General features: G+C 62.4%; 3 protein-coding genes across 4 annotated transcripts; 1 reads left to right on the plus strand and 2 right to left on the minus strand.

Moving 5' to 3' along the window:
- Positions 1–2,362: 2,362 nt before the first annotated feature.
- TMEM269 (transmembrane protein 269) lies at positions 2,363–5,203 on the plus strand. Of its 2 annotated transcripts, none has more exons than XM_040588106.1 (6): positions 2,363–2,493; positions 4,114–4,261; positions 4,350–4,447; positions 4,536–4,679; positions 4,756–4,959; positions 5,041–5,203. In XM_040588106.1, exons 1-6 carry the CDS (start codon positions 2,469–2,471, stop codon positions 5,148–5,150), a joined length of 729 nt encoding a protein of 242 aa, XP_040444040.1. In that variant the 5' UTR covers positions 2,363–2,468; the 3' UTR covers positions 5,151–5,203. The 2 variants fall into 2 exon arrangements, with proteins under 2 accessions (XP_040444040.1, XP_040444041.1); XM_040588107.1 differs by having other exon boundaries at positions 4,759–4,959.
- Positions 5,204–6,210: 1,007 nt separating this feature from the next.
- On the minus strand, positions 6,211–7,306 carry LOC121085444 (small vasohibin binding protein). The gene is made up of 3 exons (XM_040588108.1): positions 7,188–7,306; positions 6,471–6,592; positions 6,211–6,390 (listed from the first exon to the last, which is right to left on the minus strand). The coding sequence occupies exons 2-3, from the start codon at positions 6,588–6,590 to the stop codon at positions 6,304–6,306; spliced, it is 207 nt and encodes a 68-aa protein (XP_040444042.1). The 5' UTR covers positions 6,591–6,592; positions 7,188–7,306; the 3' UTR covers positions 6,211–6,303.
- A 1,348-nt stretch (positions 7,307–8,654) lies between these two features.
- LOC121085442 (E3 ubiquitin-protein ligase TRIM62-like) lies at positions 8,655–11,712 on the minus strand. The gene is given in 7 exon segments (XM_040588104.1): positions 8,655–9,409; positions 9,607–9,722; positions 9,796–10,052; positions 10,666–10,761; positions 11,285–11,521; positions 11,524–11,634; positions 11,636–11,712. Coding segments are annotated over 7 exon segments (1,428 nt in total). The 5' UTR covers positions 11,696–11,712; the 3' UTR covers positions 8,655–8,858.
- Between the last annotated feature and the right edge of the window lie 2,225 nt (positions 11,713–13,937).

The raw sequence follows: 13,937 nt of genomic DNA on the forward strand, positions 1-13,937 counted from the left end.
CAGAGCGCCAGGGTGCTGGGGTGCCAGACTGCTGAAGTGCTGGAGTGCCAGTGTGCCAGGGTGCCGGGGTGCCAGGCTGCTGGGGTGCCAGAGCGCCGGGGTGCTGGAGTGCCAGGGTGTTGGAGTGCCGGGGTGCTGGGGTGCCAGGGTGCCACGCTCCCCCCTGAGCAGCTTCTCCTTTCCAGACCATGAGCCAGAACTGAGCGCAGCGGCGGTGACCTCCTGGTACGGCACCGGGCGAATAAACTCACAGCTGAAACACCACGCGTGTGCCTGTGCGGGGCGTGGGCACGTGGGGGGGGGCAGCAGGCAGGGGCGGCGGGGGGCTAGAAGATGGAACTGGTAGAGCGGGCACAGGGAGCACCCAGAGGTGCCCAAGTACCACAGGGATGGGGCACCCAGAGATGTGCCAGGTGCCACAGGGATGGGCACCCAGAGATGTGCCCAGACACCACGGGGATGGGCACCCAAAGGTGCCCAGATACCACGGGGATGGGCACCCAAAGACACACAGGTGCCACAGGGACAGGCACCCCAAGGTGCCCTGAAGCCACATGGCTGGGCACCGTGCAGCACTGTGGTGCCAAAGGGGACAGGCGCCACCAGCAGCCTGGATGCCCTGGGGGTGAGCCCGGAGGTGCCCTGAGGACACGGGGACGGCCTCAGCCCTGTGCCCTGATGCCACGGTGCTGGGCAGCCGGTGCCACGCTGTGACCACGGGGACGAGCCCCCTTGGGTGCCCCGAGGCCCGGGGCTGGCCCCCTCCAGGCGCCCCAGGGTGGGATGGCCGTGGCTGTGGCTCTGTCCCTCCTGCCCTCCCAGACCCGCCGTCGCTTCGCAACCGCTGCCACCGGCGCGTGACCGGCCAACAAAGAGCCCTTTCACCAGTGACCCCGCCGCGGCCAGCACCCCTGGGACCCCCAAGCAGGGCACCCCAGCTCCCCCAAGCGCACCGAGGCACCCTGCAGGGATGGGTGCTGCGAGCACCCCGCAATTCCCCCAGGGATCCGGGTGGAAAATTCCTGCGGCGGGACGCCGGGGCTGTATAAGTTTTATTGGCCCCTTGTCACCGTGTCCCAGGGGACCTTTGCTCTCCCCGCGTGCCCCGGCATCACCGCGCTTGTCCGCCAGCGCTGCCCCGGCACCCTGTGTCCCCGCTGCTATCGCGGGCCCTTTGCTCGAGGAGGGGGCTGAGGCCACCCCAACTCGTGACACCCTTGCACAAGTGGGTGCCGCCCGCTGAAGGCCCTGGCGGGGACAGGGGTGACCTCGCTTGGCGGCACCTGGCTGAGCCGGTGGTTTCTTACTGCCAGGGGATGGCGGGGGGCACCGGCCACGGCCCCCACCGGTGGCACAAACCGAACTGGCAGTGAAGTGGCGCGGGGTCGTGCTGCCCAACAGGCACAAATGCCCTGCGGTGGCAGTGTGGGCACGGGGCCAGAGCGCGGCAGTGCCAGGGGGCTGGCACGGGTGCTGCAAAACCTGGTGTGGGTGCTACGAGCCTGGTGTGGGTACTGGGAGCCTGGCGTGGGTGCTACAAGCCTGGCGTGGGTGCTGCAAGCCTGGCATGGGTGCTGCGAGCCTGGCATGGGTGCTGCAAGCCTGGCATGGGTGCTGCGAGCCTGGCATGGGTGCTGCGAGCCTGGCATGGGTGCTGCAAGCCTGGCATGGGTGCTGTGAGCCTGGCGTGGGTGCTGCAAGCCTGGCATGGGTGCTGTGAGCCTGGCGTGGGTGCTGCAAGCCTGGCGTGGGTGCTGCGAGCCTGGCATGGGTGCTGCGAGCCTGGCATGGGTGCTGCAAGCCTGGCATGGGTGCTGCAAGCCTGGCATGGGTGCTGTGAGCCTGGCGTGGGTGCTACGAGCCTGGCGTGGGTGCTGCAAGCATGGCGTGGGTGCTACAAGCCTGGCATGGGTGCTGCAAGCCTGGCGTGGGTGCTGCAAGCCTGGCGTGGGTGCTGCAAAACCTGGTGTGGGTGCTAGAAGCCTGGCATGGTTGCTGCGAGCCTGGCATGGGTGGTGGAATCTTGGCACGGGTGCCACGAGCCTGGCGCGGGCAGCGCAAACCTGTGAAGGGTGCCACAGGGCTGGCAGAGGTGCTGTGAGGGTGGCACGGGTGGTCCACACCTGGAACGGGTGGTGCAAGCCTGGCACGGGCACTGCGAGCCTGGCACGGGCACTGTGAGCCTGGCACGGGCACTGCGAGCCTGGCACGGGGCCTTGGAGGCTGGCATGGGTGCTGCGAGCCTGGCATGGCCCCCTGCCCCCCCCAGGACAGCTCCTCCCTCGCCGGTGGTGCCAGCCGCCTCCGAAAACCCCCGTGTCCTCTGGCCGGACCCACCCCCAGCGGGGTGACTCAGCCGGCGAAGCCTTTCCTTATATAACGCGGCGTCGCCGCCGCGCCGGGCGAGCGCCCGCTGAACTGCCCCTGCCTCAGTTTCCCCTTCCCAGGGGGCCGCCACCGCCGCCGCCATGTGGATGGTGTCACCGCCGGTCGGTAAGTGCCAGTTTGACGCCCTGATGCTGCTCGGCCCCTTCACAAGGCGTCTCCCCCCCCCCCTCCCCAAAAAATCGCCGTTTGGGGGGATTTAGGGACAAAATAAGGGTCATTGGCCAAGCGCCACTCACTCGGCCCTGTGAATTGGGGCAGAAAAGCATAGAAACTATAAAGCAGCTGCAAAAAAATAGGTTAATTTTGCACCTCCTCCAGCTGAACCCCCTTTTCCCCTTGGCCCTGGGGCGGGGAGACCCTTCTGGGGGGCACAAGCCCCCTGTAATGCACACGGGGTCATCTGGGAAAAGCCAAAACCATCTTTTTTTCCCCCCAAGAAATAATAAAAAGCACCGGCAATGACACAGGGCTGAGGAAGTCCCTCCCGCCCCAGCCCTTTGCTTTTGGGGCTAGAAATACAAAGAATGGGCATATTTGGCTGCCGTGGCAATGCCTGGGTATTGTGATGCTTGCTGGCACCCAGTTCCAGTGCAGTGACAGCACCAGTAACTCTCCCCGGGAGCCTGATCCTGCCTGGCACTGGGGAGGGTAGGTGTGGTGACAGCAAGCCCCAGAATCACCAGGTTTTGCCCCTTTTTGCCTTTGGAGACCCCAAAACCCACCAGATCAGCCCCAACCAAGGGGGAAAAAGGGGGGAACAGCACCAGGTGTGCGCTCGGACCCGCAAAACCCACTAGATCCGGTAAAATCCGAGGCGGCGGAGCCACTGTCCCAGCGGATCGGGGGGGATTTTTCCATCCCCAGCCGCCCCGAGCCGGGTGCGGTGTCCAAAGGTCACCAGCAGCAACCACATCCGTCCAGCTGCCGGCACACGGAACCACCGACCCCAACGGGATTCCCAAAACCAGGAATATATTTGAATTCTTTGCAACTGAGGGGGTTTTGTTGCCTTTTTTTTTTTTTTTTTTTTTTTTTAAACACCTTGGCAGCCCGTTTTTGGCACCGTCTCAGTGCTGGGATGGTGAATTGGCCTGGGCTCAGCCCGGAGCGGGTTCAGGGTGGGATGGCAAGGGGAGGGGGTGGCTTTTGTTTTGCTCTGACGTGCTGTTTTCTTTCAGATGAAGGATCTCACCAGCTTGCCTGGCTTTGGGACCACGGCAAAGGCAGGGTGCAAAGCCCACTAGTAGGACATGACCCTTAAACTCTTTCTCTAAAGCTTAGCCCTATAGGTATATAAGATCAATAGAGCTTAAAAGCGGGGTTGGCTTTTAGTCTAAGATGGGGTGTGGATTATTATTTTTTTTGTTTGTTTTCTTTTCTTTTTGTGGTTCTTTGAGTGGTTTATCTGGTTTTACTTTCACCTCCGGCGGGTAGTTAAGAGGCAGGGCTTGCAAAAAAAAAAAAAATATTCAAAAAACATCCTGCTGCTTGCTAAAAGGCTTCTGGGGGCTTCGGTTTGAGGAGGGGAACAGCCAGCAACGCTCCCACCGTCAGCAGCAACTCCCAAAACCTCCTCCAGCTCCTTCCCAGTGCTGGAGGGGGGGGCTGCGGGGCTTTGCTCCCCCCTCCCCAGCACCGACCTGCTACCTGGGGTGGGGTTGAAGTTTCCCGGCTGGAAAGTGGCCGTGTGTTCCGCCCTTCACCGGCCCCCCCGGCGGGTTGCAGGTATTTTGCAGTCCACCAAGAAGCTGTTCCTGAGCGAGCGAGCGGGCTGGGGTCAGACGCTGGAGTTCATCCGGAAAAACGCCGCTAACGGGCTCTCCGTGGCCAATCTGGTGGCGGGGCTCTCCTCTGTCCTCTGCAGCCTCAATAGGTGGGGAAAAAGGGGAAAGGAGGGGAACAGAGTAAAGCCGTCAAGGGCGGGGGGGTCACCCCGGTTTTGCCCTCTCCATCCTCCCCAGGCAATACCACCACTCCTGCTGGCTGCTGCTGGTGGGGTTTCTGCTGGACCTGGCTGACGGAGCCGTCGCCCGACAGCTCGATGCCTGCTCGGCGCTGGGTGAGTCTGCCCCACCACCCCAGGAGCCCCCCACCGGGTTCTCCTTCCCTCCCCACCCATCTGGCAGCTGCCCGTTCGCTGCCCGCAGGTGCCAAACTGGATGATTTTGCCGACTTCACCACCTTCGGGCTGGCCACAGCTCTGCTGCTGCAGCCTCAGGGTGTCCTGGACGGGCTGCTGGCCATCGCCTACGTGCTGGCTGTATTTGCTCGCCTGTGCTTCTTCTCCAGTGGTAAGCCAAGGATTTTGGGGAGTTCTGGGGGTTTGGGGAGTGATTTCCCCCCCTCAGATGAACATCTGGTACCCAGCAGGGATCCCCTTCACCTACCGGGGGCTGCCCTGTCCCTACGCCTCCTCGCTGCTGGCGGGCACCTTCCTGCTGACGGGGGGTAACATCACCCTGCTGCGTGTCACCGCCATCGTCATGATCCTCTTCATGGTCGATCGGGGCTTCTACCCCCACGACAAGGTCCTGGAGTCCCAGCTCTGGAAGAAATTGGTTTATGCTGGAGGTAAGGATGGGGACAAAATCAAAACCAAGGTGGCGGCACAGGAGGAAGGAGCAGATCCCAAAGGCTTTTCCCAATCTGCAGGGGTGGCGGCTGTCCTCTTCTCACCGGTGGCGGTGGCTTCCATCTATTGCCTCGCCTGGTCGACGTCCTACATCATCTTCCCCTTTGCCATCTGGAGCTGCAAAGCGTAAGCTCTGCCTTCGCCTAACGCCTAGTAAAGCCGCCTTCTTTCTCCTCCTCCTCACTCCTGGGTGCCTCCTCCTCCACTGGGATCTCCCTTCGCTCTCCTCACCAAATCCAAACCGCGACAGGGGCCTGTTTATAAAAGGGAAAAATTTGAAGGGGTAGGAAAGGCTCTGCTTTGGGGGAACCCCAAAATACCCTCCCTGCGCCCCATCCCTTGTCGGGGCATGAGTGAACCCCCACTCCCCACTACAATAGCCCCGCTCCAGAGACCCCCAAACCCTTCCCTGCGCAGAACATGAAACTTAGGGATTGCTCCCACTGTACGTTGTTAATTTATTACCAGGGGGAGGTTTACACCCCCAAAAAGGAGGAAGGCCCCCTCCCTGGGGGGAGGAAGCTGCCAATCAAATCTGCAGAGGGCATTTTGAGACCTGATTCACTGGCAGAGTTTTGGTATTTATTATTTTACCCATCCCTGTAGGGAACTGATCTCTCAGATGTGTTTTATTCGCGGGCCCCCCCCCCTCCCCGCCCTTGGTGTGCGCTCGCTGGGGTGCGGGAGGGAGGTGGAAGGGGAAAGTGGGATTTGAAGGCGGCAATCCAAACTCTCTGGAAAGCCAGAGGATGCCGGACGGCGGCGGCTGGAAAGCGGAGGGCGTGTGGGTGGAGGAAGGAAGCGAAGGTCAAACCTTGCATGGAGCAGCAGAGAGAAACATTCAGGGTCCCTGGGGAAGCTCTTGCGGCACAAGCAGCTGCGAGAGCTGGATGTAGCCCCCACCAGAACCCCTCCAGTGGCCCTGGGGAGCAGCCGAATCCAGGCACTGGGAGGGCAGGACCCTTCCCCCTGGCAGGGAACCGGCGGACCAAGGTCTCGCTCGGTGTGAGGGGGGCTGGAGCTGGCGGCCGGTGGCCACAGCTGCTCTGGCGCCCAGCCACGATCTGGCCTCCCCCACGCCATTCCCACCCGGCACTGGGCCGGGCTGGAGCCACCGGTGCCGCTGAGGGACCAGGAGCCAAAGAAACGTGGAACCACCACAAATTTTATTTAAAAAAAAACAAACAGTTATTCAATAATAAATAACAAAGGGGTTAGAAAAGGGGGACGAGCGGCAGCTGCCGGGGGGTGGGGGGGTTGGGGGGGGGGCTGCACATGGCGCCTCACTCGCCGGAGGCCTGCATCTGCTTGCAGAAGGAGTCAAACTGCTGCTGCTCCAGCTCTGTCATCACTCGGTTGAGGGCGTAGATCTGCGGGAGGGGGGACAAAGAGGTGATGGGGGGGTCAGCCCCAGTGTTGCCATTGTGTGTGTGTCCCCCGGGTCACTCACCTCAGCCCTCTGCCTCTGCTTCAGCTCCTGCTGGGCCGATTTCTGCTTGGCCTTCTCCAGGCGAGCCGCCGGCTCCCGGGGCTTTGGCCGCTCCTTCCGCCCCCCCCCACTCGGCTCCATGGCTGGGGCGAGGGGAGGGTCACCCCAGGGCCCCCCACTCCTCCTTCTGCCAACCCCACTAGCCCCAGCCCCACTGACAGCCCCCCCCTCCATGTCCACAGCCCCACTGGGCCTGCAGCTCCACCCCTGCCCCCCGCATCCCATAACACCCCCCCAGGCAACGTAGGGGCCCCCGACCCACACCCTGAGCCCCACAGGCTCCTCACTGTAACACCCCCCACATCCCTCAGCTGCTCCCTCTCCCCACACTCCACCCCCCAGCCCCACAACCCCTTATAGATCCCATAGTCTTCCCAGCCCCACAGCCCCCGTGCCCCACATGCATCTCTCCATGCCCTACCCCCCATGTCCCACAGCCCCCCTCAGCCCCACATAAACCGCAGCCTCCCCTCAGCCCCACGGCCCCCCACGGTCCCCCCTCAGCCCCACGGCTCCCCCTCAGCCCCACATAAACCGCAGCCTCCCCTCAGCCCCACGGCCCCCCACGGTCCCCCCTCAGCCCCACGGCTCCCGACGGCCCCCTCTCAGCCCCACATAAACCGCAGCCTCCCCACGGCCCCCCCAATCCCCACCCCCCAGCCTCCCAGTGCCCGGTACCAGCGGGCCCGTGCCCGGGGCAAGATGGCGGCGGAGCCCCGCCCCTCCGCTACCCGCGCCGCGCCGCCTGCGCAGAGCCCCGCCCCGCGCGCACGCGCAGGCAGCCCCGCCCCTGCCCAAGCGGCGCCAGCCCGAGCGCGGGGAGGGGCAGCAGCGCCGCCGGGCGGGCGGGCGGGGAACGGCGGGGTGGAAGCGGTGTCCCCGTCCCCCCAGTACCATCCCAGTGTCCCCGGCTTCCCCCAGCCTCCCCACTGCCCCCATACAGCCCGCCCTCTACACATCACACCCCCTATATAGCCCTACCTCTGCATAGCCCAGCTCCTACACAGCCTCCTCTGTGCATCACACCCTCTGCACAGCCCAACCCTATATATCACACCCCTGTATAGCCCACCCCTATACAGCCCCCTCCACGTATTACACCCTCTGTATAGCCCTATCCCTATATAGCCCAGCCCCTACACAGCCCCTCTCCATGTATTGTATAGCCCTACTCCTATACAGCCCAGCCTCTATACAAACCCCCTCCATGCATCACACCCCCTCTATAGCCCACCCGTATACAGCCCAATACACACGCAACACCCTGCAGCGCAGCCCCACTCTCCACGCTGTGCCCCCCCTATATACATATACTTTCCCCAGCCCAGCCCCACAGGCGCCATCCCCTATAGAGGAACTGCCCCCACACATAGGCACCATCCCCTATACAGAGCCCTCCCGCTTCCCCAGCATCCCCAGGGCCACGACAGCACGGCATGGTACATCATGCACAGCACAGTATGTATGGCACGGCATAGCACACCGTGACGTGGTGCCATGTGTACAGCACAGTGTGGCGCAGCACGGCACAGTGCTGTATGGCATGGCATGGCACACCCTGGCACAGTGCTGGATGTATGGCATGGCACGGTGCACCGTATGTACAGCACAGCATAGTGCACCACAGCATGGTGCCATTTAGCATGTCACGGTGCACCATGGCACAGCACTATACGTACAGCACAGCGTGGTGCACCACGGCATGGTGCTGTATGGCATGGCATAGCTCACTGTGGCACAGCGCCATATAGACAGCACAGTGCCGTATAGACAGCACGGTGCCATATGGCACGGCACACCATGGCACAGTGCTGTACATATAGCACCGTGCGGCACACTGCAGCATGGTGCCATATGGCACTGTGCCATACGTATGGCACCATGTGGCTCACCGCAGCATGGTGCCATATGGCACAGCACACCATGGCACAGTGCCAGACATATGGCACCGTGTGGCGCACCGCAGCATGGTGCCATATGGCACAGTGCCAGACGTACGGCACCGCGTGGCACACCGCAGCATGGTGCCATATGGCATGGTGCGCTATGGCACAGTGGCACACCACGGTGCACTGTGGCACATCCTGGCATCACCATCCCATCCGGCGCAACCCCTGCCCAGGGGTTCTCCACCACCCGGCCCCATCTCTCCAAATCCTTTTATTGCCACTGCCCGGCCCCCCTGCGCCGGGACCCTCCTGGAAGCGCAGGACAGAGGGGGGTGAAAAGGCCGGATCCTGCCCAGTACGGGGGCAGCTCCTGGGGCAGGATCAGCCCAACTCCACCGAACAGTGGGAAAACACCTGGTGGGGGGATCCACACCAAACCCCAGGGGCCAAATCCACCCCGTTAGATGCGAACGGTGTTGATCCGGAGGGGTTGGACGTTCTTCCCGTTGGCGTGACTCTGCCCAGGGCTGAAATAAGAGCAGAGCTTGCCGGGAAACCTCTCCCGGAAGGTGTAGAGCCAGGACATATCGTCGGCATTGTAGAAGATGAGAAGCCCCTTGTCATAGTCCAGGAAGACCCCCACCTTCTCCAACTTGCTCTTGACATTGAGCCGGGTCCAGGGCTCGGTGCAGGCGCTGTACTGGTTACCGTCGTGCATGACAATGCAATAAAAACCTCGGCTGGGTTGAATTTGGATGCTGCCCTTGCGGGTGACGGCTTCGTGTGCCAAACCAATCATCCACTGGGTCTTCTCGGAGACCACCACCTCCCAGTAGTGGACCCCGCCACCGAAGGCCTCCGAACCCAAGACTGAGACCTCCACGTCAAAGCGTTTGGGGGAGTCCTGCAGCGGTTGGGGGTGCAGGTTGCCGTACGCCACAATGGTGCAGTCGTCAGAGAGGATCAGGCGGTGGTGAGCTGTGCCCGGGTCCAGCGTCAGGGCTGCTGGCACTGGGTGGGGACACACAACACGGGGAGAAGCGTCAACGCAGCCCCCAGACCCAGCACAGGTGGCTTTGTCCCACCGTTCTGCAAACCACCATGGTGAGGTCAGTGGTGTGTCCCCATCCCTCACCGGTGTGTCCCCATCCCTGCCCCTCACCAGGAACCCCCCGCCCCCGCAGCCAGCCCATCCCCATGCCCCTCACCAGGATGGATATCCTGGAAGAGGGATTTCCAGATGGTGTACTGCAGCGGCCCCATGTATTTGGAGGTGGGAAAGTCCTCGTAGGTCAGGTTGGTCTCATGGATCTTTCCCTTCAGCCTGCGAAGGAGAGATGATGGAGAAGAGGGCGGGATGACGCTGGGGACCCCAGTGTCACCCTGGTGTCACCCACCTCTCAGAAAGGGATGCGACGCCAGCTAAAAAGACGTGTTTGTCGGCTTCGGCCAAGCGCTCCTGGAGGATCTGGCTGCCCTCCTGCACCTTGCGCAGCTGCTGGCTGTAGCGCTGGATCTTCTGCTCGATGTCGGTCAGCGTCCGCGCCGTGTCCGCCTCCAGCTCCTCCAGCATCGCCTTCTGTCGCTCCCGCAGCAGCCGGTGCAGCCGCTCGAAAGCCTCCCCGATAGTCACCCGCAGGCTCTTGGCTGAGGACTTGGGGTGCAGGTGGGTGTCAGGACTCCCCAAACCTACCCTGACCCCTTCATGAATCCGTAATTCCCCGAAACAAACCCCCACAGCCCCATTAACTCGAACAATTTGGGATGCTCCAAGCATCCAAGGATGGACATGTGACCCTGCATCCCTATAGCAAACCTAAAAAAAAAAAAAATAAAACCCACCACTGGCAGGGATGAAGATAAAATTGAACTTTGCTGGAAGCTGAACCCCTGGGCAAGGAGGAGGAGATAAATACAAAACATGAATTAATTAAAAGGATAAAGAAAAGCAGCCCTGCAGGAAATAAAAAGAGGGATGAGCAGCCTGATGGGTGGCTTTGTCAACCTGCTGGCGGGTTTTGTGGTACTGCAGAAGGAAAACATGGGGCAGATCCATGAAACTGTGGGGTCTGGAGTCTTTGGAGGACCCAAAAATCAGGTTGGCCAGGCTTGGGGTTGGGGTGCTGTCGGAGGAGGGATGGGGTTGACCCAATCCCGGCTGCACTCCTGCACCCACCTGCCAAAGGGTGCACAGGGAAGGGCTGGGGGGAAGTGAGGAGGTCCAGGTTCCAGCTACCTGGGGGTCATAGCCACGTCCCCGCTCGTACCTTGGTTTCAGCCAGCTGCCGTTTGAGCAGGTGCAGGGCTTCAGTGTGGCCACGCTCGCTCTCCTGCAGCCCCTGGAGCTGCTCCTTCAGCTCCCGCTGCAAGATGGGGAGGAAAAAAACCCATAAAATGAGGGATTTGGGGGAAAAAACCGATCCCAGCAGCCAGCTTTCCAGCCAAAACCTGGCTTGTGGGGTTACAGGGATTGTGTGAAAGGGAGGTGCAGAGGGTGGCAGGGGCACCCTTGGTCCCTGCGGCACAGAGGGTTCTGTCCAGGGCACAGCTGGGGGATAGGTAATGGCTCGGAGGGGTCTTACTTGAGGGACAGCCCAGCAGATCCATGGGGGTGCATGGCTGGCTGGTTTGGGGAGCCCCAAGGACCTCCAGTGTTGATGGAAAAGGGGGCACCCCATGGAGGCAGCTGCAGAAGCGCATGTGGATTGATGGATGGACAGACGGACAGGGCTGATCCCAATGGGGACAAAAGGGGTGCAGGTACAGATGGACGGGAGCCAACAGCAAGGCAAGAGGGGACAGACAGACAAAGGAGCTCAGAGGAGCAGCTCAGGGCAGGGGATCCTGGAGGGATGGTGCTCCGTGGCCAGGGAGGGATGGACCCACCTGCAGCTCCTCAAAAGCATCATCCACGTTGGTGACCTGGTGCTGCTCGTGCACGGCGGGCTCGTCGCAGAAGAAGCAGACAACAGCGCGGTCAGTGAGGCAGAAGAGCTTGACCTTCTCATGGTCCTTGCAGGGGAAGGGGCTGCGCTGGGCACCCAGGATGGCATCCAAGGGGAAAGCGCTGTAACGCTCCACAATGTTGGCCAGCTTGAGGCTGGGGGCCCAGGGTGGGTTCAGCAAAAGGTTCGGCGGCACTCGGGGCAGTCGCGGGTGCCCTGGGGTTCCTGGCGCACCCAGTGCTCGGTGATGCACCGGCGGCAGAAGTAGTGCTCGCAGCCAAAGCTCACCGGGGTCCTGGTAGATGCTCAGGCAGATGGAGCAGAGCAGCTCGTCCTTCAGGCTGCAAGCCATGGCTCAGGGCTGGGGGAGAGGCTGGGGAGGGGGGGGCAGACGGTAAAAAGGAGTCCTGGGGGCAGATGCGAGATTGGGAGGGGGAAAACGTGGGGGTCTGGATGTGAGGCTGCTGGTGAGGGGGCTGGAGAATGGGGGGGAATTGAGGGGTCAGGCTGCAATGGAGTGCTGGGGGGCTTGCAGTGCAGGATCAGGATGTAATAGGGGAGAATTGGGGGTGAAGGTGATACGGAGGAGCCTGGGGGGTACAATGGGGTTGTAACGGGGGAGTAACTGCGGGTGAAGATGATATATATGGGAGAGCCCGGGGGTGAGGCTGCAGTGGGGCGCCGGGGTGAGGCTGGATGTGGGGGGCCGGGGGCGAGGCCGGACTACAGAGGCCCAGGGCGAGGCTGGATTTCAGGGGCAGGGGGTGAGGCTGGATCGGGGGGGCCGGAGCTGAGGCTGCCGGCCGGCTGCGACCGGGGAGCCCAGGTTCGAGCCCGCCCCCCGCTCCGCGCCCTGCAAAGGGCCAGGGTTCGAGCCCGGCCCCCGCCAAGCCCCGGAGAGAGGCCGCCCCCCGCCTCCCGCAGCCGCCGCTGCTCGCCGCCCTCACCCAGCCGCAGGCGGGGCCTTTGCCGGTGCCCGGGGGGAGCGATCCCGCCGCCGCCTCACAGCGCGCCCCGCCGCGACGGGCGGGGGGTGGGCAAGGAGGAGGGGGCGGGGCCGCGCGGCACTTCCTGCCCAGCCAGCCCCGCCCCCGCCAGCCACCGTGGTGCCGCCCCCGCCCCATTGTCCCCCGCGCGGCGCGACCCACCGGCGCGCACCACCGCCCGCTGGCGGGGGGGGCGCTTAAAGGGGCCGCGGCGGCCTTTTGCGCGGGGGGAGGGGGGCGGCGCTTAAAGGGGCCGCGGCGCCGGGGCGGCCCCCGGAGCTCCGCCGCGGGCCCCAGCCCTGCCCGCAACCACCTCCCCACTGTCCCATCCCTCTGTATGCCCCCATCCCACCCCCCGGCAGAGCAGTGGGGGGGGCTGTGGGGACAGGGGATACCACAGGTGACACTGCCACAGGTACTGCTGAGAAAACACAAGTTTTCCCCAAATTTTACCGATCTGGCCAAAAATCACGTTGAAAGTTTTGGGTGACTAGTCTGGCTGTCCTTCCTGTTCACCATGATGCTTGGCCATGGTGGGACCTGTGGGACCTATGGGGACTTGTGGAGATCTGTGGAGATCTATGGGGACCTGTGGGACTTATGGGGATCTATGGGACCTATGGGGACCTGTGAAACTTATGGGGATCTATAGGACCTCTGGGACTTATGGGGATCTATGGGACCTGTGGGGACCTGTGAGACTTAAGGGGAATCTGTGGGACCTGTGGGACTTATGGGGATCTATGGTACATATAGGGACCTGTGAGGCTTAGGAGGATCTATGGGACCTATTGGGACCTGTGGGACCCATGGGAACCAGTGGGTTTTGCCAGCACCGGCTGCCCCATGGCAAGGCCTCCTCCTAACCCTTCCCCCCCACTCAAGGCCCTGGGGAACTGTGGGGATCCCCTCGCTCCCCTCCAAGGACCAAGCAAGATGGAGGACAGGGTCCCCCAGCCCCGGGGGCAGGAGGGGACGGTGGGTGGGGGGCGAGGGGCCTGGGGAGGGGGAATACACGCAATTCCCTGGTGGGGGGTTAAGCCGCCTGTTGCAGCAGTGGTGTGAACGCCTGGCCCAGAGCCAAAGGGAACAAACTCTGCGGCTTTTGCTGCCAAATTGCCCCGCTCAGGCTGCCGGCACCCCCTTTCTGTGCCCCCCCCCCCCCCCAGCACAACCTGAGTATCCCCCCCATATCCCTTCCCCTCGTGTGGGGAATAACCACCCGCTTTGTTCCTCTTCCCGACAGGCCCAAAAAGCTTAGAAAAAGCAAAAAAAAAAATTTAAAAAAAATAAACCCACATGGATTTGGTTTTTTTCCTGCTTGTTTTTCTGCATTAGGAATTCAGGTCTTGTCTCCCCTCCGGGACCCACCGGGGACTGAGGAATGGCTGAAATTATATCATCAAACAACCGCGCCGGCGAGCGGGGATGGAGCCAGCTCTGCTGGAGAAAAAAAAAAACAACCCTTTTTCACCCCAAATCCAGCCCCCCACTCAGATGCGGGACTGGGGGGTCCCATCCTGAGTCATTAGCAGGTTATTATTTAATTCATATCCCAAGCATGTGGGCAAAATACACGGGAAATTTGGGTAACAGAGAGCATCGTCC

Source organism: Falco naumanni, chromosome 3, assembly GCF_017639655.2.
Source record: "Falco naumanni isolate bFalNau1 chromosome 3, bFalNau1.pat, whole genome shotgun sequence".
Classification (NCBI taxonomy): Eukaryota; Metazoa; Chordata; class Aves; order Falconiformes; family Falconidae; genus Falco; species Falco naumanni.

What these genes read in the sequence shown, in the direction of transcription:
- TMEM269 (XM_040588106.1), top strand. Translation starts at nt 2,469, where the DNA reads ATGTGGATGGTGTCACCGCCGGTCG. An exon ending in GATGGTGTCACCGCCGGTCG is followed by an intron (nt 2,494 to 4,113) that starts GTAAGTGCCAGT and finishes GGCGGGTTGCAG; the next exon opens with GTATTTTGCAGTCCACCAAG. An exon ending in GTCCTCTGCAGCCTCAATAG is followed by an intron (nt 4,262 to 4,349) that starts GTGGGGAAAAAG and finishes CATCCTCCCCAG; the next exon opens with GCAATACCACCACTCCTGCT.
- LOC121085444 (XM_040588108.1), bottom strand. Translation starts at nt 6,590, where the DNA reads ATGGAGCCGAGTGGGGGGGGGCGGAAGGAGCGGCCAAAGCCCCGGGAG. An exon ending in AGCAGAGGCAGAGGGCTGAG is followed by an intron (nt 6,391 to 6,470) that starts GTGAGTGACCCG and finishes CCCCTCCCGCAG; the next exon opens with ATCTACGCCCTCAACCGAGT.